General features: G+C 43.1%; 1 protein-coding gene across 2 annotated transcripts in view; it reads left to right on the top strand.

Annotated features, from left to right (window-relative positions):
• Positions 1 to 24,709, top strand: part of ST6GALNAC5 (ST6 N-acetylgalactosaminide alpha-2,6-sialyltransferase 5) — a 104,933-nt gene that overhangs the window by 53,401 nt on the left and 26,823 nt on the right. For both annotated transcript variants that reach the window (XR_005226572.2, XM_007062567.4), the window contains exons 3-4: positions 17,436 to 17,845; positions 22,542 to 22,649. Coding sequence is in view for 1 of the 2 variants with exons in the window: in XM_007062567.4 (XP_007062629.3) it covers positions 17,436 to 17,845; positions 22,542 to 22,649 (518 nt within the window). In the remaining variant the exon portion in view is untranslated. The remainder of the gene's footprint in view (positions 1 to 17,435; positions 17,846 to 22,541; positions 22,650 to 24,709) is intronic.

Raw genomic sequence — 24,709 nt, 5'->3', positions numbered from 1 at the left:
GGCAGTCCCTTGAAAAAAGTTAATGTGGCGGAAAATGCTTTGCGCAAGCAAAGGACTCATCATTGACTAAAGTGCTTAACAGTACTTTCTATAAGAAAATTATCCCATTGAAAGCTATATGGAGTGCATATGGTTTTATTTTCTCTTGATGTAGGCTCATGTTTTGAAATTGAACTATATTTGTGTAAAGACCATTCAGAACTAGCTTGGGTCTGCCCATCACTGTGACATTTAGGCAGCTACAGACTTTGAGAAAACAACTCAGTATTAAAAACCAAGAGAATAGTCACTGTTGTGGGTGAGTTTATTCACTACATTTTTATTTTCACTCCTTGTCATATTTATCATTAGAAAAATGAAGACAGAGTCCTGCTATGTAACGAACTCATAGAATACTCAATGGAAATGGAAGATACTCGTGTTTCTTTAACATTTGCATGTTTAAGCTATGCAGCCCAAGAAACAAAGACAAATAATAAGTATTTGGTTTGTTTTAGCTTTTATCTTTATAAACAGACCTGTTTATCTTTAAAAATAGGCCTGCCAGACCTTTTTTGAATTGCTAAGTTTTGCTGCAAATGCTTGTTGTTTGGCTGTGCATAAGGATTAACACTATCAAGAGAAGTGTATCTCCTAACCTTTGTTTCTTTGCTCAATGTCCGTCATTGGGTCTCTTTTCTGGTGTCAGTCATTGCTATCCGTTTACTGGATAAACAATACAGTTTTTTATGGCAGACTTTCTGAGGTTCCAAAGTCTAGTTCAACAAAAAATAAAATTATATTTGCTCTTCTCTGCTTTTACACAGTAGACCTCACAATACTTAAAAGTGTAGTAGTTACAGAATGAAAGTTCAAGGGATAGTCTGAGTTAGTGTGCACAGCCTGTAAATTAAGCTATGTGCCCTCCCTGGAACTAACATCCTCACAGAGAGTTTTGCAAAGCATAACAACTGTGTTGTCAAAGTGAAGCCATGTACCAGTGTGAAACAGCCTCATACTGCAGAGATCAGAACTCACAACCGGAAAGCAATTCCGTCATACACCTCAGACTGGAGAGAGATGGGCATATATCTCAAAAGGTTGAACTTAGACCCAGATCCAGACTTCTTCAGAAATTTCTGAGGGTTCCAATCTGGAGTTTGGGTTTCAGCTTGTTATATGAAAAAAGTTGGGTAAAAAATTCAAATCAGAATCTGAACTTTCTCACCACTCAGAGCTGCTTAGATCTGGAGCCTCTTTTAACAGAAATTCAGGTGGATGGAGGCTGAGAATTTTAAGGCAGAGTTTCTCTCTATTTTCCCACGTACTCCCTCTTTCCATGTTATTGAGAGGACTGGACTAGCAGTTTCCAGGTTATTCTTGCAAGCATTTTGGGGCACCAAATTGGGTATTTTGGAAATAAATTCTAGAGTGGCAGTGAGGGCAGCTGTACTTAGCCAATGGAAAAGACATGTTGAGCAACATGACTTGCTACACTGACTCATATAGCAGAAGAAAATGAACTTTAGAAAAATAAAGCTTTGAGGGCCAAATTCTGCTCTAAGTTACATGAATCAGTGGGAGTTTTATCCATGTAACAGAGCAGAACTTGGCTCTAGAGTTAATTAATTAATCAGGTAGGAAAATGAAGGAAGGAGATTGTGTTTTTAGGCACAGTCTGGGATTATGTGCTTGTACAATCATTGAACAATGAATAATGACAGAGGTTATTCTAGACGCAATAGCTGGGAGTAAACCAGGCATAATAAACTACACTGAACTTGGAGAGAACTTAGGAGCTGCTGTCATCAAGCATGAAATGCTGATGAGGTTCTGTGGAAAGGGCAGTGATTAAAAAATACTTCACATTTGAAAAGTAGACATCAAAGTAATGTGCAGTGAGTTAAAGAAAACTATCTGATATTCAGTAATGCTTAGGATGTTCGCAGTGGGAAAAGAGGGAACTAGCTAGGATATATTTTGGAATGCTACAACAAAATTCATGCCAGTAAAATAGAATTTAAAATAGTCTGAAATGGCTAAGAAGGGAGATGAAACCTGAGGCACAGGAGCTGAGGAGAGCACATCTACAATAGAACAGGTTAGAAAATGTTTTTGGTTCTTTGTTTTTTTCCTGAAGAAAATTTTGATTTTTTTTCATCAGAAAACCAACGAGGCTGGGCATTTTGCAGCACTGTTTTGCCTGAAAATTGCTAATATATATATATTGGGGCAGATAACAGCTGAAAATTTTAGGTTGAAAACTTGTCCAAAAACTTTGGGATTTTGTCCAGAAATTTTCAGGTTGTGTGCTTTCTGTTTTCTGATGAACTAATTCAAAATTTCTAGGAAAGCAGACATTAGCCAACCCCCAGTTGTCTGTTCAAAAAAAAAAGTTTATAAACATCTACAAAAATTGCAATGACACTGGGAAGGGAGGGGGTTACAGTCGCTGGTTGAGTTCCCGTTATGTTTGGTCATCAGGCTGCTGTAGTGGACCAAACCTTGAATCCTAAGTGCTTTTAAGCTTACTAAGTGAGCACTCACTGTCCCTATATCTGGTCTTTCAAGCACCCTCCCAGAGTACAGACTTCAATCTGGTGCCACTGCTCTGGATATAGGGCCCTGTGGTTCAGCTGCACTAGCCTCCAAGATCAGTGCTAACCCCCCACATCTCCCCAATATCTTATGCATGGCCTCTCCAAAGCTCCAGACTCATGGTTACTCTGGATTACAGTTCCACCCTTCAGAGACTTCATGACAAAGTCAGGGACACACCAATTTGCAGAGGAATTTCTAAACCAATCATGCTTTACTCAGACAAAGCATGGGATGTATAGATTTACAGAAAAATAACAAACATCTGCATGCAAGACCCTGCCTCAGTTTCCTTAGCTGAGCCTCCTTCACAGTCTTGTCTTCTGGTTCTGGTCTGCTCTTCCTTGCTAGCAGCTTGTTTAACAGCAGACTCTAAAACCCATGTTTCTTCCTGTGTCTCCATTGCAGTTTTTCCATTATCCAAACCTTGTTCTTGTAAAAGTGGATTAGAGTCATTAGTGTCAATTTTCTTCAGGCAGTTCTCTCCCCTTGGACAAATCAACAAAAGCTCCTGACACCTGTATTTTTTGTTTAAGTATCGGTGATTGGGCTATCTACACCCATTGCTTGCCTTTCTGCAGACATGTAAACCCCCAAGAACTAATTCTTTGCACCAATGTAGTACTCTCATTATGAGAGTAATGAAATAGATGGAAATATCGATATTCATAAAAATAATACGGATATCTGCAACATTCTGTACAGAGGGAGACTGGAAATTATGATGTCCCGACTTAACAGGTAGGCATTTTTTGGCTTCTTTTAAATAATAGCTTTTATTTTTTATATTGCGTTTACTTTACGCCTTTATTTGGGTGCTTATGGAGAGCAGGCAGCTGATATGGTATGGTTCATGAGCCAAAAAGGTCAATCTTTGGGGTCGAGGATTCTTATGGTTTTCATTCCAGTTCAGATCTGAGCCTCGTTTGTTTGTTTGTTTTAAACAAACACTGCCAGCACTGAGAAATACCACGTATGTGGAAATATTGCAGTGCAAAAGGGAATACTGTCTGTCAAGAATTCCAGCTTTGACAATAAAAAAACAGGAGTACTTGTGGCACCTTATAGACTAAACAATTTATTAGAGCATAAGCTTTCGTGGGCTACAGCCCACTTCATCGGATGCATTGAATGGAACGTATGGTAAGAAGATATATATATACATACAGAGAAGGTGGAATTTGCCATACAAACTGTAAGAGGCTAATTAAGATGAGCTATTAATAGCAGGAGAAAAAAAACTTTTGTAGTGATAATCAAGATGGCCCATTTAGACAGTTGACAAGAAGGTGTGAGGATACTTAACATGGGGAAGTAGATTCAATATGTGCTTCTAGCAGAGTCCACACTGCAGAGTCACTTTAGCAGCCTGTTGATATTTTTCCCTTACAGTCTCAAATTTTTAGCTGAAGATGATTAGTCCAAAAGGGTTTGGGAAATGTTGTTTAACCCTTCTCTGCCTCACTAAATGGCCCAAATGTGTCAGAAGTTGATCTCTATGAGGGATGCTAATGATTCTGAACTCACATACTCCCCCTACTGAACTCAGTAATAAGCTACTCTTGACTCCAGAATATGTTTCAGCCTTTTTTTATAGGTCACCATGGTCAATATACAGAAATTAATTTTTTCCTGTAGGAAGAAAATGTTCACAGAGCTAGTAGCACTGTGATCTGCACCCAGGGCTTAACAAGCAGATTCGAACACCTATGTCTCTTCCTATACCATTGGGTACAGTTACCATTGGTTAGCCCACCATGACCTTAGCTGCTCAGTAAATAAACTGTAGTATTTCCTAGTGAAGTTAATTCCAATGTTAGTTTGTTTGCTTGCCTCCTATGTTGTTGACCTTATGAAAATCAGCATTATTAGAAATTTTGATTTTTATCACAAGGTAACTAATTACATATAAAAGTCAAAAACTTTGAAACTTTACCCAGTTCCTAGGGCTCAAGGCGTAACCCTCTTAATTTAGGCATCCCTACCCTTTCCCAGTTCCTAGGGCTCCAGGCGAAAAGCACCCTCCGTGAGCTCCGGGCTCTATTTCTCCATGGGCTCCAGCCAAACACCCTTTCCCTCTGGACTCAGAGAAAATACCATTTCCCTGTGGACTCAGGGCTTAATCTTTTGTGGGTTTACAGGGTCTTTTACTGGTGAAAGAGCCTTACACAGTATTATACTACATAACCTTTATTTATTAACAATCACCAAAACCAGACTGCACACCCTACACATACAGTGCTCACCATTCCCAATAAGACAGATGAACTTTTCTTGATGGCCAGTCAGGAGCAGGTCCATCTGGGGGACTCCAGTTTCTGCATGGTGTCACTGGCAGATTGTTGAAGTCTGTCAGCTCTGATCTTTGGGGCTGTGTCCTGGAGTTGGTTTCCAAAGAACTTCCTTTTGGACCCCAGTTTATATAGTGATATTTGAGTCCTTTTTAGCTATACCTTAACCAATCATTATACTAAACTTCAATAACCAATCCTAACATAGTGTAACAAAATTCTCTAACCAATCCTATCCCACCACCTTAATTAATTTACACCTAGCAAAATTAATTATATAACAGACAGAAACAATTAAAGAACCAGACAGAGACGGATAAACAATAGGGAAGTGGGGACCATAATGACAAAACAATAAAGAAATGAGGATTTCACAACCACAACTATTGATAAGTGATTTCTTGACTGGATGCTATCAAACTGAGTTTTTTTTCAGAGTAGCAGCCGTGTTAGTCTGTATCCGCAAAAAGAAAAGGAGTACTTGTGGCACCTTAGAGAATAACCAATTTATTTGAGCGTAAGCTTTCATGAGCTACAGCTCACTTCATCGGATGCATGCAGTGGTAAATACCATAGGGGGATTTTATATACACAGAGAACATGAAACAATGGGTGTTACCATACACAATGTAACGAGAGTGATCAGGTAAGGTGAGCCATTACCAGCAGGAGAGAAAAAAAACCTTTTGTAGTGATAATCAAGGTGGGCCATTTCCAGCAGTTGACAAGAACGTGTGAGAAACAGTAGGGGGGAAAAATAAACATGGGGAAATAGTTTTACTTTGTGTAATGACACATCCACTCCCAGTCTTCATTCAAGCCTAATTTAATGGTGTCTAGTTTGCAACCTAATTCCAATTCAGCAGTCTCTCGTTGGAGCCTGCCCTTGAAGCCCCCCTGTTGTAATATTGGCACTTTTAGGTCTGTAATTGAGTGTCCAGGGAGGTTGAAGTGTTCTCCAACTGGTTTTTGAATGTTATAATTCTTGACGTCTGATTTGTGTCCATTTATTCTTTTGTGTAGAGACTCTCCGGTTTGGCCAGGGTACATGGCAGAGGGGCATTGCTGGCACATGATGGCAGATCACATTGGTAGATGTGCAGGTGAACGAGCCTCTGATAGTGTGGCTGATGTGATTAGGTCCTATGATGGTGTTCCTTGAATAGATATGTGGACAGAGTTGGCAACTGGATTTGTTGCGAGGATAGGTTCCTGGGTTAGTGTTTTTGTTGGGTGGTGTGTGGTTGCTGGTGAGTATTTGCTTCAGGTTGGGGGGCTGTTTGTAAGCAAGGACTGGCCTGTCTCCCAAGATCTGTGAGAGTGATGGGTCGTCCTTCAGGATAGGTTGTAGATCCTTGATGATGCGCTGGAGAGGTTTTAGTTGGAGGGCTGAAGGTGACGGCTAGTGGCATTCTATTACTTTCTTTGTTGGGCCTGTCCTGTAGTAGGTGACTTCTGGGTCCTCTTCTGGCTCTGTCAATGTGTTTCTTCACTTCAGCAGGTGGGTATTGTAGCTGTAAGAATACTTGATAGAGATCTTGTAGGTGTTTGTCTCTGTCTGAGGGGTTGGAGCAAATGCCATTAGGACAGGGTCTCCTTCTTCACAGCCTGATATTACATTGTTTTAACATAATTTAGATGGAATGTGAGGATGTGACTTCTTGCTTCTCAGCTAATGACTGCTGCTTGGCTTATACTTACAGTTTGCGATGGCCCCCTGCCTTGTCTCTGGCATGTCACATGCAGCAAAGAGCAGCCAAGGGTGGTGTAGAGCTGGTTCTCCGACCTTTACACTACTGGGATTCCCCACACTGGGCAAACCTCTAGCTGCCCAATTAGGGCAGCTCTAAGTCCTTTGGCACTGCCTGATCAGTGGAGCCAAGAGTCTGGCCATATGCTCTTATTTATTCTGCTGACAAGGAAATGAAAACAGGATGGTCAATATCTGTGGTTGATTCTAAATGGACAGTTTCCAAATGGACATGGTTAAGTAAGTTGTGCCCCAAATTTGACCTGCCTTACATTCTTTGATACAGAATCTAACAAAGTTATCAGAAATGCAGTGGAAGAGGACAAAATGGGTACAGACAGCTATTGTTTTCAAGTATAAGCGGTAATGGAGAGGAACATGTGTAATATTACACTCACGCTAACACTTTCTCTTTCTCACACGTGTGCACACATGCTCTCTCTCTCTCTCTGTCTCTCTCAAGCAAGTGAAACATTGAGACGGGATTCAAGCAATTTGTATGACTGATCTGTGAGTCATTCGTAGTCTAAAAATATCCTATACATTATTTATTTGTGTTGTGGAAGTGCTCAAATGCCCCAGCCACATTGTGCTGGTTGCTGCATATTCACATCGGAAGCCATGAAACACGACTGAAAAAGCCTACTATTTAAGAAGACAGTTCAGGGAGAGTGATACAATTAAATATATACATTTTTAAATTATGCATTATATATATTCTTTCAAAATAATGAATAAAAATATCTGTTCTATCCCAACTGTCCCATATACAGACTGCCCTGTTTTTTGGGCTTCTCAGAAGTGAGTGTTGAGATGAGGGTAATGGCCCTCCAAAAAAACCCCAAAAATCATATGTCAGGGTTTGCTTAGGTTTTTAGGATCTTCCATTTATAACCGATAATTACCTTAACAGAGAGCATTGCATGGAATTAATGACAGCCTAGGTTTAATGGCCCTTGGTTATGTCTCAGGCCATCAGCTTTTCCCATCTGGCCATCAATCCCACGGAAATGCCCTACATCTCCATTATTATTGCTTAGGTAGATGACAGTTCTGCTGCAACCAATGCCTTATTTCTTCCAATGAGAGAATCTTACAGCTAATACTTTCTTTCTTCTCACTTTAGTTATCTGCAGTATTACAAAGACACTTTAAACAACTGGTACCCCAAATGATGAGGCTGTTGGCTGTAGATTTGCCTAGGACTACACCTTCAGGGTCCAAGACCCAGCTCCTCAAAGGTATTTAGGCACCTATCTGCTTCTTTAGGCACCCAAGTTCACCATTTAGGCACCAATGCCACCTAATCTTGTAGGTGCCTAATTCCCACCAGAATTTGCAAAGCTGCCCAAGCCTGATGCCACTCTGCAACTAATGAGCAGCTCAGAGCCGTAACTCAAGCCAAATCCTCAGAGGCCTCAAAGCAGGATTCTCAAGCTAGGCTATGTCTACACTGTGGACCTTACAGAAGCACCGCTGTACTGCTACAGATGTGCCGCTGTAAGGTCTCCAGTCTAGCCGCTCTTTGCCGGCAGGAGAGCTCTCCTGCCGGCATAATTAAATGACCCCAATGATCACCGTTAGCTATGTTGGCAGGAGAGACTCTCCTGCCAACATAGTGCTGTCCACACCAACACTTTTGCCAGTGAAATTTATGTTGGTCAGGGCAATGTTTTTTTCCACACCCCTGATCGACAAAAGTTTTACCGACAAAAGTGGTAGTGTAGACAAAGCCCTAGACAGGGGATCATCTGTCTCTCCAGCAAGGCCTGATCCCCTAGGGGCAGCTCCTACCGGGGTTCAGGGCTTCTGCCCTGATGCCTCCCCCCCCCGCCCCCCGCTGGGCTAAAACCTTTAGACCCCACCTCCCTGAAGAGCAGAAGCTCCTAGTCTCACCTCCCCTCTGCAGGTCAGAAGCCCTGAGCTCCCCCCTGCCCAGTAGGTGGAGGATGGGGGGGAGCGTGTGTGGGGGCCTCCGGGAGCCACACTTTAACTGTAAAAGAGCCACATGTGGCTCATGAGCCAGTTTGGCCACACCTGACATTATTGTGGGCAGGTTGTGGTGTTGGGTGGGAGAAGTTGTGTCTGGTGTGTGTGTGTGTATTTTGTTGAGTTTTTTTGTAACATGGTTCTCTATTACTAAAAAAAAAGTTTAATTAGCTAGTTCAGTAATAATTAATCGGCATTGGGTCCTTTCAGTTGGTTGGGGATGGAAGGCCAGTGGTGGCTGCTATTTGTTATTGTGAGGGGGCGGCCAGTTATATTGGTGGGGGGGTGGCCAGTGGCTGGGTTATATTGGGGGTGGGGAGGTGGCTGCCAGTGGCTGGGTTATATTGGGGGTGGGGAGGTGGCTGCCAGTGGCTGGGTTATATTGGGGGTGGAGGGGGTGGCGGCCAGTGGCTGGGTTATATTGGGAGTGAGGGGGGGGCAGTTCCGACTAAGAACTAATACTTGTCAGATCCTGCAGCAGAAGGGCCAAATGCAGGCCAGGTGAAGGGACAACACAGCATCCACACAAGAGATACCTGGGGCATAGGGACACATAGGGTGAGTGTGAGAGAGGTGCCAGGGAGAGACATTAACTGAGCTTGGCCTAGAAACCTGCAAGCATCAATTTGCTTGGAATACTGACTGGACTGGAGAGGCATTAGGCTTGTAGAACCTTGTTTCTCAACTGTCCTGCCCCAGGAACCCCAACGTTTACCGCTGTCGCTCACTATGAATTGTAACTGTTAAGCTTCTCTACTTAGAGTATCTTCAACCTTTGCCTTTCTTGCCAACCCTAGTAAAATACCGTTTCACTTAGCCATGTGTCTGAGTGGTTATTTGAGCCCGCTAGGGCTAGTGCCTACAAGGCCTAGCTGCTGAAGCACTTTCAGTGCTCGCCTCCAAGCCATGGTACTGCTGGCACGCTCCTGGCACCTTAGGGGTTTCGTGTACTCCAGCACTAAACAGCTATAATAATTACAGAACTGTCGAACATGAGCAGGGGATGGAGAGAAAGAGCGATGGTTTAGACTGCTGGGGCACGGGCTACCTAAGCGGCTTCAGTGCCTGCCTCCAGGAGAGTGTTCACTGCTGAGGTTCCCAGTTAGAAAGGGGCACTTATCTCAGGCACAAGGAGGGAGACCAGGTCAGCTGCTTAGGCACCTAAGCCTCTTTCCCTGCGACTCTTCTTGGTGTTTCACTCCTGGCTAGCTTAGGAGGTGCCCCATTCACCTTATTGGCTTCTGAAAATCCCTTCCTTAGGCACCTAACTCTCACCATGCATTGTATGGGGAGCCCAGGTGCTTTGCTGGGCACTGAGGATTCCACTGGGCAAGAGACCTCCTAGGAAGTAAACATCATAACACTGAGTGGAGCAATGCTTCAGTAACTTGGAGGTTCTGGGCCCCAGTCTATAACTGTAGTTTGGAGAGTACATGAAACTCCCAGTAAAGTCAATGGGAGTTGCTTTCAAGGAGCAGCTGCAAAAAATCAGGTCCCAAGTATTGCTCGGGAAGTAAGTGGGAAATCACTGACAGATTTTTCACAAAGGAAATAGTTTGGTGGAAGCAGGAGAGAGAGGGTATGTTAACAGATATGTCAACATTCATAAAAATATGTGTGTTTAAAAAAAATAGGTTTTCATGGTTCCAGTGGTGGTTGTCCTTGTTTCCTTGCAATTGATGGGTTCTTTGGCAGGCTTTCTAAAGAAACTAATAAGTTGTAGCTCAGTAGGCAAGAAACCAGCAGAAATTGTTTTAGGTGAAAATGCCTTGCTATGTGGATATTCAAAAGTATGTGAATTAACATTGGTGCTGACTACATTTCCTTTAACCTCATTAGCAGTTCATCTTGCTTTCCCATGCATGATGCTGGAGCAACTAGTTCACCTTTGTGCCTTCTGGTACGTAATTCATCAAAGTGGCAGACGAGTGCTTGAAGGAAAACGCATGTAAATACTCATTAGGAACCTGACTCACAAAGGCATGAATATTTCTACCCATATCATTAGGTCCCTCAGGATTTTAGTAATGCATTTGTGTGAATGAAAATGGACTTAGCTCTGTGTGAAAAATGAGACTATAACACTCATTGGAAATACCACTACACAAATTGTTTAATTTTTTTAGTAATGCTGTTGAAAAGATTATTTTGGTTTTTTGTTAAGATTATCTTAATTAAAAAAAAGTCATTCCTCAGTGGCTGTTTCCACACACAAATCTTCATTAAGATGAAGCTGAGATTGCAGTCAGTTATATGCTGTTTCAGAGGATATTACTTTCCAAGAATGGAAGAGGAAATAAGTAAATAAATAAACCCTCAATTGTTAGAAACCAAGGATGTCCCAAACTATCCTAACTCTGCTCCATATTAATGCCAGCCTCCGTCTTCCTTCCTAGCCTGTACCATGTCAAAGGTGTGCACCACAGAACATTGCTTTTATAACGTTTTTCATACGTACATGTCTCTGTATTAACTGTAATAATAATGTCACCACACTAACTTCTGCTCTTTTTGTGCAAGTACGTTAATAGGAATATGAGATTTATGTTTGGAGACCTGTGTAATGACCTGGATAATTGGCTGCCACAGGGCCAAATCTCATGGGGCGCTGAGCACTCCTGTGAGGCACTGAGGCCTAGATCCTCAAAGGTATTTCGCAAAAAGAAAAGGAGGACTTGTGGCACCTTAGAGACTAACCAATTTATTTGAGCATAAGCTTTCGTGAGCTACAGCTCACTTCATCGGATGCATACTGTGGAAACTACAGAAGATCTTTTTATACACACAAACCATGAAAAAATGGGTGTTTACCACTACAAAAGGTTTTCTCTCCCTCCACCCCACTCTCCTGCTGGTAATAGCTTATGTGAAGTGATCACTCTCCTTACAATGTGTATGATAATCAAGTTGGGCCATTTCCAGCACAAATCCAGGTTTTCTCCCCACCCCCCCACAAACCCACTCTCCTGCTGGTAATAGCTTATCTAAAGTGATCGCTCTCCTTACAATGTGTATGATAATCAAGGTGGGCCATTTCCGGCTGCCCAAACACCTTGCAGTGTCTGGGCCTGAATTCACTTAGTGGGTTGCAGGATCAGGCCCTTACTTGAGGTGTGGATGCCTTTAGCACAGACGGGGGCAAACTATGGCCCGCGGGCCACATCCGGCTTGCAGGACCCTTCCCTCTGGCCCCTGATCTCCTGCCAGGGAGCGGGGTCAGGACAGGCTTGCGGAGGAGCCAGCCCAACTTTCCGGCAGCCTGGTGAGCGGGGCGGAGACTAGCCCCTGTCCCCTCCTCTTCTGCTCCCCTCCCTCCCTCGCAGTCACACTTACCCCAGCGCCTGGGCAGCGTGGCTGCAGGTCCGGTCAGGCGGCATGGCTATAGTGCCCTCGTGCTCCAGGGCAGCGCGGTCAGGGAGTGGGGAGCAGGGGGAGTTCCGGGGGAGGCGAGGAGCTGGGAGAGTTGGGGGGGGGGTGGCGGTCAAGGGGCTTGGGCCCTGCTGCCGGGGACAGGGGCGGAGCAAGCCAGGGCCCTCCTCCACCCCCAGCATGCTTGGCCCCTGTCCCTAGCAGCCAAGCCCAGACAAGCAGGAGAAACGCACAGGGAAAGGACTGAGCCCCCCTTTCCCCCACCCCACAGGTAACGTGGGGCGGGGAGAGCAGAGAGGGTTGGACAGGGGGTGGGGGGCTCCAGGGGGAAGGTCAGGGAGTGAGGAGCAGGGGATATTGGAGAAGGGTGGGGGTCTCGGGAGTGGTCAGGAGCTGGGGAGCAGGGGTGATTGGATAGGGGATGGGTGTTGCGGGGGGATGGTCAGGGGGCAGAGAGCAGGGATGTTTGGATAGGATGCAGGAGTCCCGGGGGGCAGTCAGGGGTGGGGAACAGGTGGGGGTTGGATAGGGGGCAGGGGCCAGGCCACGCCTCACTGTTTGGGGACGCATAGCCTCCCCCAGCCTTCCCTACCCAGCTCTCCATACAGTTTCTATACCCCATGTGGCACTAGGGCCAAAAATTTTGCCCACCCCTGCTTTAGCATGTTGGAATCTGTAAATAATAATAAAAGTGTCTGTGTGTGTTTGTGCACGTTGTAGGTGGCCATAAAGGAAGCTGTGAATTAGCCCAGCCACAATGCCACCTTTACTTACATTGAGTAGTATGTTGCGCCACAAATACAGTATATTCCTGATTATCCGAATAGCTTGGGGGAGATGGACATGGATTTTATTTGGATAATCATGAGTTTGGATAATTGAGAGGGCAGGAGCCATTCAGTAGCAGGATTTCCTCCCCTGCATCCGGGAGCTTGACGTTGTCGTCCTTCTAGCAATGCCCCTCGGGGGTCTCTGCTCTGTTATCCAAACTTCCACATTATCTGAGTCCCTTTCTTGTCCCCCACCATGAGAGAGCTGCCCTCTGCAGCATGTGTCTCATGCTGAGGGACAAGGAAGGGATTCAGATGATGCAGGGTTTCAAATAATAGGATTTCAGATAAATGGGGATATACTATAGACCCACTGATTTTCAGTGAGGCTACTCATTGTGAGAAAGGGTGGCAGAATCTGGCTCTGTACAGTTACAATTAAGACAATCTAGCTTTTATGGTCTGTGATCAAAAGTAACTGGCTGGCTATGGTAGACCTGGATAGATAAGGCTATCTATTAGGGCACTGCTGGGGATGCAGGTAGTTTGGGTGCCTGGCTTGAGACGTGTAACTTTGACTTTGCAGTTCCTGGCATTCTAATCTTGGGGCAGCTTGTGTGGATGGTGGTGGGTTACAGTAACTCCTCGCTTAACGTTGTAGTTATGTTCCTGAAAAATGCAACTTTAAGTGAAACGATGTTAAACGAATCCAATTTTTCCATAAGATTTAATGTAAATGCAGGGTTTAGGTTCCAAGGAAATTTTTTTTGGGGGGGGCAGACAAAAGGCATTATATACTGTACTGTACTGTGGTTTGGAAGTGCCCCTGGCTTACCCCACACAGGCATAGCCCGCTGCAGGCAAGGACGCTAGGAAGCACCTTCCCTGCTGTAGCACTGGCAGCTTACCCGGAGAAGAACAGGCACCGACTTTGCCAGGGGATGCTCCAGGCCCGTCTCTTCCCACTCCCACTCCAACTCCTCTCCAGAGCACGCTGCATCCTCGCTCCTTCCCTCCCCCCCCCCCCCCCGCCCCGAAAGTCCGAAGCACTGGGCGGTGGGGGAAGTGCTGGGAGGGAGGAGGAGGAGGCAGAGAAGAGGAACTTGTGCAATGCTCCCTTGTAAAGTCGCTGCTCTTCTACAAAATCTTACAAGCGGTGGACAGAGCAGGCAGCCTAACGACGTTATAAGGGAGCATTGCACAACTTTAAATGAGCACGTTCCCTAATTGAGCAGCAACGTAACTTTGAAACAACGTTAAGCAGGAGGACGTTAAGTGAGGAGTTACTGTATTTTGTTTTTTCATTTTACCATTTTTGAAAAGCACTGTTATGTCAGACCACTGATATGTGCCTGTAACCGTAACTCCATCTTAATAAGGGTTTTGAGGGGGATTTCCTTGGCTTGGTCATTGGACTGGGGAATGGAAGAGGTAGGTAAGGGGGTAGGGGAGCTTTGTCACCCTGGCTTCCTGAAGCTTGCAGGAGGGGACCCTCACTAATCTACACCTTCTGTGAGTCTTGAGAGGGGAGCCTCTCTCATACGCCTTATAAGGTGCGCAAGAGTATGGGAATCAACTGCTGGGAGAGGCATGTGGTCTGGTGAGGAATCTCACAAGCCTTTATAATCCTTATGATTGTTAGGGTCCCTGAACTCCTCCCCTCACAGGCCTCGAGGTTTGTGGGTCCATCATGAGCCCTAAGACCTATGGGGTGACTGTAAGGGAAAGGGGCTACAGGGAGCTTTGGGGAGAGTGGATTTATGCTCATGGCTTTTGGGGAGGGGGCTGCAAGGAGCAGTGAGGGTGAGGCAGGAGAGTTTAGCACTGCAGAAGGAAGGAAGGGGAAAGTACTTTCCCTGGCTTATGCAACAGATGAATCTCCTGTTGTTTACAGCAATGCGATTTCCTGCTGATGAACCACAGGTGGCTTGTTGGGTGAAAAAGGCACTGAAATGCTAATTCTAATGCTTCCTGCTTGACTTCTCCTCCTGCTCTTGAGTATCCCTCTGCTCACCAGGATCCTGTGCTCCTGGCAGCACTCCCTCCCCCAAACATCTACGCCTCACCTAATCCTCATTTCTCCCGTAGGCCCTGTTCTCCCCCTCATTAGGTCCAGCCAGAGACCTGTTGCCTCTCAGGTCTTCATGCACCTGTGTCCTCTCTCCTGCACTCCACCCCCTAGAAACCTCATGATTTGGAGGTACAGCCTGCCAGTCGAAGGAGGAGTCCAGGTATGGAAGGTGCTCATGGGCAGCTTGCATGTAAGAGTCATTGTGGGGTGCACTAGCATCTTCACTGCCACCTCTACCTGAGGAACCTCCTGTTGTTCATCAGAGAGGAACCACAGAGTATGATCAAAGAACCTCTTGAGGTCCACGAAGTGGGAGTGGAGCTTGAGGGGCAAGGGGAGGAGATCAGTGGGGGTGTTTCCCACTTCCTGCAGGAAGGGAGAAGCCCCCATCAAGTCTCCTCAGCCCCAGCTCAGGAAGCTGACCATGCTCTTTGCGTTCTCCCCTTTGCCTTCACAAACCTGTAACAGAATGTATGAGGGTCCTCAGCCCCTTGCATGCCTTTTGTAAGGACAGAGTCTCATTTCTGTTGACAAACCTTCCAAGTCACGGAGTCATGCGGTGTGAGCTCTATCTGCATAAGGAAAGGGACTAGAGACTAGTTTGTTAAACACAGCCAGCTTAGGTCTTCAGCATTTGTTGTGATGAGCTGTGCACTAAGGTCACCAGAACTGATATTCCTTAGCAGTGTTACTAAAGACAATGTTAATTGCTCTGGTAATTTGAATTTAATCAACTACATTTTGCTCCGGGGCACTAGATCTCAGCTAAGGGAATCCATGCAAGTCAGTTAACTTGCCTTTTTTGGTATAAAGTGGGAAACAGACAAATATCATTAGAATACGTCTGGACTTGTGCTTAACAGCTCTAGTTTAGGGTCTCATAGTTCAGGAACAAGTTGTCAGACTTGCTTCAGATTTTATAGAAAAAAAGAGCTAATTTACATGTTTTGAGAACAATATACATAGAAGGTCAGGCTGAAATCAGGTTTATAACAGAAACTCAGTTGCTCTCTTTACTATGACACAACAGCTGTCACTCTGGTTAATGATTCAGTGCTTGGTTCATCTTCTCATGTACAGCTGTAAAATGTAACATTACAGTTAACAAAGTTATTATTTTATTGGTACAACTTACTGTAGGAAATTTTGCTATCATCATTCAAAATTTCTTCATTTTCTGAGACATTTCTAATGTCACTGCATTTGTAACAGTGACTGTTGGAGATAGTGCTAGTTGATAATTTAGTACATAGAGAATTTGCATATCTCTTGCAAAAATCAGGTACAGTTACTTAATAGAATTTATTTACTGATTTCTAGAATGCTCATTTCTGAGTACAGAATCTGAGACGTAGTATAAATTTTAAACAAAGTTTAAAACAAAACTGTGCCCAGTGCCTACAAGAACCAGAAACTCTTACTAAGAGAACAGTGCAAAAGAACTAAAACCAGAAAGGAAGAGCTGGTGCACAATAGACAGTACAATGTTGTGCTGACCTAAATAGAAAGACTTAGCTTTGAACCTTAGAAATCTGATGGATGTCCTCAGAGAGGATGATCCATAGACAAGGTCTCTGGTCAAAAACATCCTTATCCCCAGAGGGGAACTTGGAATGGTGAGCGCAAACAATGCAAGTAACCTCAGTTTTCTTGGAGAGACAGAGGGATATGATAAAGTACTTCAGGCCAGCACTATGCTCTTTGGAAATGTAGGGTCAAATCCAGCTCAGGCCAGCACAGCAAATGGAAGGAGACATGTAGGCTACTGCATTCTCCTTAATCAAGGAAAGACTATCTAGACCTGTTTAACAAATCATGAACAATGCTGCAAGATATCATCATTCCACAGGAGCCTATTGAAGGGCCACATCATGAAACAGTCCTGTCATCTTAGTTCAGTATATCATCACTGAGAACTCACTGCACCTTGCTGCACACTGCGTATTTGATTATCTTTAACTTTCCTTCTTTCTTTTTCTTCATTCTCCTGTTAAACAATGGGATAAGATGTATTTACAGATTGATTATGATAGTTTATACATCTTTTAATAACCTGGCTTATTTTCATGGAAGTTTGTGGTTTTCCACTCTTCCATTGCCTTGTAAACACACATTGTATAGATGTACTCCATCTCCTGTTACTGTGTATCTTTTGAAGATGACTTGACAGACGATCTAGAAAAAGTGCAAACCACTAGTTATCAGTGCGATTGTAAAATATGTGTATGCATTAAAGACAAAGAAATGTATTGATAAAGCACTACGATAACCTTGACAGTGATTTTGTTTAAAACGAGTGTACTTACATGCTGAACTGTTACCTGTATAACATTAATGCTGCAGATGACAATCCAAGGGAGACAATTTGCTGACATTTGGCACAAGAGAAACCTGATTAAAATATTATTTCCATTCACCAAAGCAATGTTTTAAGTAATAGAATCATGAAAATGTTAATAGAAAACATTTACCTACCCAGCAGGGTGTTTGGAAAGCACGCTGAGATCCTTGTACTAAAAGGTGCAATATATGAGTAAATTAATTAGTAATAATTATTTTATTGCCTAGTGGATGAAGAAGTGATTGCAGTTAATCTTGAAGGGTTTATTTCTTTGCAGCCTTTGAAAATGCACTGCAAGAGTTGTGCACTGGTAACCAGTTCTGGACACCTCTTGGGAAGCAAACAAGGCAACAGAATTGACCAGACTGAGTGTGTAATACGAATGAACGATGCACCCACTCAAGGTTATGGAAAAGATGTTGGAAACAAAACTAGCCTTCGAGTCATTGCACATTCTAGTATCCAGAGAATTCTGCGAAACCGCAATGAACTGTTAAATATGAGTCAAGGTACTGTGTTTATCTTCTGGGGTCCCAGCAGCTATATGAGAAGAGATGGAAAAGGTTTGGTTTATAATAATCTGCAATTGATGAATCAGATACTACCTCAATTAAAAGTATATATGGTTTCTCGGCACAAGATGCTTCAATTTGATGACCTCTTCAAACGGGAAACTGGCAAAGACAGGTGAGGAAGTTTTATGTGGGTACATTTGGGGAAATTTCCATAGCTGCAGAATAATGGCATTTACACTCATCAGCTTCAGATTAACTCAGAGGGAACATCATGCCCCTTAAATGTGGTTGTAATATGATTTTATGTGCTAAATGACACTTAGCCTTTGTAACTTAAATCAAAAATGTGCATCAAAATAATTTGTATTGAATATTTTTCCATTAACTTATAACACTAAAAATGTGTGTGTTGAATACAATCAAGCAAGGGAATTGCAGAAAGAAACAGCCAGGAGATGGACACTGCGTTTTACATCTCACTTTGGGGTAATAAACCTGAAAGCAGTTTTTTACTGGTTTTGAAAAATCAGAATTGATAGGTTTTACTTTCTTATGGAGGAAATGCTACTGTTTTGTGAATTATAATGGCTACTTATTGAATTTAAGCATTCTTCAACATTGCTGCTGTAAAGCTTCCTGTAAAACAAATACACACTTTTTTCATATATTAGGTGCTTCTGGACAGTTCATCTGCCATTTACAGCTGAGAAAAAAGAAATTGTTATGATAGTTAGATCTTTATGAGACCATCTGTAACGTATAGACTGATCTTTAAATGAAATTTTTAATAAGTGACCACTGCACGACTGGAGTGTTTTTGTGCATTATGTAGGTAAATGGGCTTTTAAGCCAAGGACTTTCTCAAGAAAAATACATTTGTTTTTATTTTTATTAACTCATTATATTTGTACATATTAAATATGCAGCAGTAAAAATGGTACACGGTCCCCACTTCAATACAAACGAAGAGGTGAGTACACAGTGCAGTAAGTCACTGTGAACAGTTTTCCCCACCTCGAAACTTACTACAGAGTCCAGCCCATACAGCTGGTTTTAGTACTGGGCAACCACAGCAGATGTGTCCTGTCTTCCAGGCTGCAGGGCGGGGCGAGGCAGAGTCACTCCATAGCAGATTATTGCTCCTGATTGGTTGAAGGAACCGTCTTTTGGTTCTGTGTTTGTACAGCACCTAGCAGAATGGGGGCATGGTTCCATGACTGGGGTGCCTAGGTGTTACTGCAACACAGATAATAAATAATAATGATAGGTAGCTGTCCCTACCTTTTAGAAGCCCACACTGTAAGGTAAAGGACCACTGCAACCAAGATACACTGTATCCTCTGGCCCCAGCCTACTTTGTGCATTGCTACCTAAGAGTCCCACCTAGGCTAGGGCTCTGCACAGGGTGTGCAGTACTGCCCCCTAAATCTTGCCCCTCCTACACTGGCTCCACTGTCATCAGGGAATCCTCAGTGGCTCTGGAGGTATGGACCAGTATTGCCGGTATAAGCATAAGGTAATTATGTCTAGGCCTACTTGTTAAAGATCCTCTCTCGGTTCGAAGTGGTGGCAGGGCCTCTCTTCATTCACTGTAATTGCAGAGGGAAACGACAGCTGGGGGAGGTGCTCTACCAGCAAAGAAAAAACTCTTCCCTCTCTTAGTTTGCTCAGCCAGAGCAGAGAAGAAGGGGAAGCTGACAATCCCCAGGGAATTGAGCATTTAATACTTTTTTTGGAGGGTGTGTGGAATTAGCTGCATCCCCAGTATACAGCGGAGTGAAACTTAACAGTAAGTATAATGAGGCTTCAGTGTGGGCTAGATGGGGCATTTAGGCTCAGGCTCTGCCTATAGGGCAGTGCAGTGCTGTATTCTCCCAGTCACAATACCTCCCCTGGCCCCCTCTTGCTCTAGAGAAGGTAAGATGCAGCACCCCTTTTTGAGACGCAGGCTACTTCCTGCCCTGCTATCTGGCCAGCTCTGCTGGCTACACATGTGGGAGGGTGGAATCATGCCTCCTCACTTGCAGTGGGGATATCAGGCACACAGCAGGGATCTGAGCAGGCTCTGTGTGTGCACAGAGTGAGGGCTTTTTACACCTCTGCAGTCACATCTGCTCAGAGCATGGTCTTGTCCTGTAGGACAAGTGAAAACCTGAAGGAATTTTGTCCTTTAATTACCCTATAGCTGAGTTTATTGTGAGCCCAGTTCTGGGCACGTTCAGCTCCCAGTGGGAACCAAGGGCACCGGGATCCTTGTAGCATTTGGTCTTACAAGCAAGTTCTGTTGGTAATAAGAAGGCGCGCATGCCCTGTACAAGAAATGCTCCTTTAGAGGACACTTTTGACCTACTTGAAGGACTAAGAAGATTAAAACAAGAGATGAAAATAAATGAAAAGGCAGCACAAATGAAGGAGAAAGGAATATGAAAGGAAACATAGGCAGGAAGGAATTTGTAGAGAAAAAGACAATTACAGAGCTGTGGTTGCAGGAACAGAACACTGTGTAACCCAGAATGTTCTCTACTCAGTGTGCTTTTTTTTTTCCTATTGAGTACTACTGAGTTATTGACTGCAAAAAACAAAGGGGGAGAAATCTGATTGCAAGGAAGCAATAATCAAGCCATCCATTTCTGTCTTTAGTATTATGAGAAAAAGGATAATTGGATGTATTGTGATTTATAAAAAAAGGACTGATTTTTAAAACTGAAGGAGAACCTTCAGAAAATGTCACCAATGAAATAGTATGGCAGATGACAGAGGCTGCAGAGCAATATACTTTGATATTACAAAGTAACTGTACTTGAAAATAACTTTGTAATTGAATAAGGGTACATTAAGAAAATATGATTCAGAACCAATATTACAGTAATTAGATAAAGGAAGCGTAAATGAAATAACTTCAGGAAGAGTATTTCCACAGAGATTATAAATGAGATTTTGGTGGAGCAGAAAGGCCTTTAATTGTAATTTAGTGTGCACTACAGAATTATCAGCACAATGTGTTAGTTCATCATAAAAAAGAATATCTGATAATTCCCCTAATAAGCACATGACAGCTCTTCGTATTCTTTCATTACAGCTGATTAAGAGTAAAAACAGTAGATATTCTTTTGTTGGACTCTTGTTAAAATCTTTTATGAAAAGGCAAGACAATGTAACCCTGTTTCTATACTGTAATACTGCAGAGGTGGCATTTAGAGAGATGGAAGCATTAACAGTGGTACTTGAACAGGTTTTCAGATTTAAATTCTTCATGCTCATTGATTGTCTTGTGTTTAAAGTTTGTTTAAATTCCTTTATTTTTCCTATTTATTGAAACCTTGAGAGTTACAGTAACTAACAAAATAATTGTCTAACTGAAAAGGGCCAGACCCTTCTGACAGATGCCCTGGGTTTTCTGGGCTGTGCAAACCCTAGACTTGGGGGAATCTTGTCTGTTGAGAACAATCTATTCCTCCCCAAATCTCTCACTTCTGTGGCATGCAAACAAATTCTCCTCCTTGGGTCCTTATCCACCTTTGAGCTGGAAAATTATTATTTGTATTGCAATAGTGCCTACAGACCCCCAACTGAGATTAGGGCCCCATTGTGCTAGGTGCTGCATATACACACAGTGAGAAACCAGTCCCTGCCCCAAAGAGCTTACACTGTAAATAGACATGGCAGAACATAGGGTAGGAAAAAGGAAGTATTACTATCTCCATTTTACAGATGTGGACCCAAGGCACAGAGAAATTAAAGGTCAGATTGGTGCTGCTGTCTTTACTGTTCTCCCATAGCGGACAGGTCCATTCCTGAGGTGAGTCAAGTAGACTAATTTATGCTAGCCATTGGCCTCCTTATCAGTAGTAAGGGGTGGAGATTAATAGATGGCATACATGGTTCCTTGGAAGCCTCAGTAATGAACCTGTAGGTCACATAAACACCCAAGAATGGAATCAGGTACGCCCCTTTTAAAGACTGTCCCCAGTTTACAGATGTTCAGTTAGCCAGAAAGGAGCCAGGCACACTAGGATATCTGGGTTACTCCTCAAATGGAATCCCACATTGTTGTTCAGAGATGCCAGATGCCATTAATGAAACTCAGACTTGGTGGAATCAGAGTCTCTGATCTTGTGCAAGAGTTGTCATGTTACGGCTAATGGATGGCAATGGCTTTAGTCATTGAAGAAAGGAGACTCCCTGCTAAGAATCACAATTAGAATTCTCAGGTATGGAACACAGAGTAGCTGAGGCACCTCCACAGACCAGCACTTGCAAAAGCTCGTTTTGGCTGGATTGAGCTCTTGGGATCAAATCCTGGTCCCACTGAAATTCTGTGTATATCTATACAGCTCTCGGCAGTGAGTCTCTGGGGTCAACCGATCTGGGCTAGCGCTAAAAATTGCTGTGCAGAAAGTGCTTTGAAATTGCTTGGGTGGGAACGTGCTCGAGTCCCATAGCCACAACTTCAAAGCACTGTCTACACAGCTATTTTTACAGCACTAGTGCAAGCCCCGAGCTGGGAGGCTTGCTGCCGCAGGCTATGTAGACATACACAATGGGACCAGCATTAGGCTCTAAATGGCATCCTGTGTCGCCATGCAGTTGGGTGATGGTTTCCATTAAGCAATTATCGATACAGGGTATTTTTCTGGTAGTTAACTAGTATCCGAATATAAACACAGGCTTGGAGGCTACAGTTGCCTAAGGTAAATGTCACAAAAACATTAATGTTTCTGTGCCCAAAATTAATGACAGCAAAAGAGGTGTTGGTTGCCCAGTTTTCATAACCTTTCACAAAAATGGAGAAAACTGCCCAGAAATTACTTTAGATGTTTCAAGAATTATTTGTCACCCTGGAAACTTAATTATGTTTTTACTTTTAGGAAGATATCCAACACTTGGCTTAGCACAGGATGGTTCACGATGACTATCGCATTAGAACTCTGTGACAGGATAAATGTTTATGGCATGGTGCCACCAGATTTCTGCAGGTAAGATGTATGTTGGAAGCATTATTTGCTAACCAGGCTGAACATTGGAGATAAATATTGAAATCTTTAATTTTGTTTCCAAGAAACATGTCTACGGTCCTCTAGAAGCAATTAATTAACATGTCCCAGGATCTGGTTCAAGAAACAACAAACAGCATTTAATTCTGTTATATAAAATATTAAATGTTTTTGTTCATACAGTGGAAGAATTAATCCATCTTGTTGGTGTCTTTTAGCCTTTGAATATTTATCAGCTAAAACTAATGCAATAATTGGCATGAAATTAATCTGGAAAATATTAGTTTCAATCTTCCTCTGAAGGGATTTTTCATTATAGAAGGAGGGAAGCTCTGACAGTTTGACTAGTTTCTAAACTGAACTATTTATGAAACCAAAATTAAGATCCCAGTTCCCCTGACATGTAAGCCCTACGCATCTGGAAAACTGGCTACCTATATTACCCCCACAAAATCTGAATTTGCACATGTAAAATGGATGGTTAATCTTGCTATTAGCTATCTTGTGCATGCAAATTTCGTTTGCAGGTGAAAGACGCAGCACTCAGACTTTTGTCAGTGAAACTGGCTAGTGTTAGAAAGTTTGGTAACAGGTGTAAGTTCAATGAGAGGTAACTTGCTACAAAAATTGATATTGAGCCATTTCACAAGTACAGTTTATTTTCGGCCACATTCAGTGCTCATATGCAACAAGGGGAAGGGATTCAGTACAACTTTTCATCGCTCACTCCCCATCTGAACTAGTGGGTACTTCATAGAATTTTCTGCTGCCAACTCACTGACTTCACTGAAGTCTAGTTTATCGGTAAAATGACTTTCAGTGGCAAGGAAAGCAAGATTACAGAGATGGGTTGGCTCATTGTATCATGGAGGTAGAGTTTCTTTTGTTTTAATTCTTTTGAGCATTAAAAATGACCATTCATGACCTTGCATTTGTGCTGACCATGAAGAAGTAGCAGCTTATTGACAGGATCTTTACCATATTGTCAACACCAAATTGTACGTGGTGAGAATCTTTATGTATTTCTAACAGAACATTAGTGACTGTAACTTGAGCTGTTCCTACCAGAGCTCCCAAATTTCACAAGGAGCTCTTCAAGGAAGGCATCAGATGAGATGCGATACTACGGATATCAGACATAAACAACTTCCATTACACTCCCCCTACTTGAGTTTCCTCCCAGTTCAATTGGATAAGACCTTCTTCACTTCCTACTCTAAAACTGTAAAGTTCCTGGCATCATTATGATGGCTGCCAGGTCCTAACCCAGAAGTGGTTGCATTCTGGTGGTAAGTGAAGCGATCCCTATGAATTTATAAGTCATAAATCTGTGTACCACTTTAATTCAGTGTAAAGCAAGGCAACCCCTTTGAGGTTTGTTTGTTGGGGTACATGCATGTAGATGGGAAAAAAGAAGGGCAGTCCCTGGTCCAGAGAGCTTAACATCTTCACTATGACTGTGTGTAAAATGTTCATAAGAATCAGTGTACTGTAACAAAGTGGCATAATATTAAATTATAAGACACTATAATATTTACTACTGTTTATATAAGAACATAAGAATGGCCATATTGTGTCAGACCAATGGCCCATCTATCCAGTATCCGGTCTTCTGGCAGTGGCTGGTGCCAGATGCTTCAAAGGGAATAAACAGAACAGGGCAATCATCAAATGATTCAGTCCCGGCTTCTGGCAGTCGGAGGTTTAGGCACACCAAGAGCATGGGGTTATGTCCCTGACCATCATGGCTAATAGCCATTGATGGACCTATCGTCCATGAATTTATCTAATTCTTCGTTGAACCCAGTTATACTTTTGGCCTTCACAACATCCTCTGGCAATGAGTTCCACAAGTTGACTGTGCATATGTGAAGTAGTAGTTCCTTATGTTGGCTTTAAACCTACTGCTTATTAATTTCATTGGGTGACCTCTGGTTCTTGTATTATGGGAAGGGGTAGCTAACACTTCTCTGTTCACATTCTCCACACTATTCATGATTTTATAGATCTCTCTCAGATCCCCCCTTAGCTCTCTCTTTTTT

This window comes from Chelonia mydas, chromosome 8 (genome assembly GCF_015237465.2).
Source record: "Chelonia mydas isolate rCheMyd1 chromosome 8, rCheMyd1.pri.v2, whole genome shotgun sequence".
In the NCBI taxonomy this organism is placed as follows: Eukaryota; Metazoa; Chordata; order Testudines; family Cheloniidae; genus Chelonia; species Chelonia mydas.
Note: the sequence above shows the minus strand (reverse complement) of the source record. Positions and strands in the feature narration are given on the sequence as shown.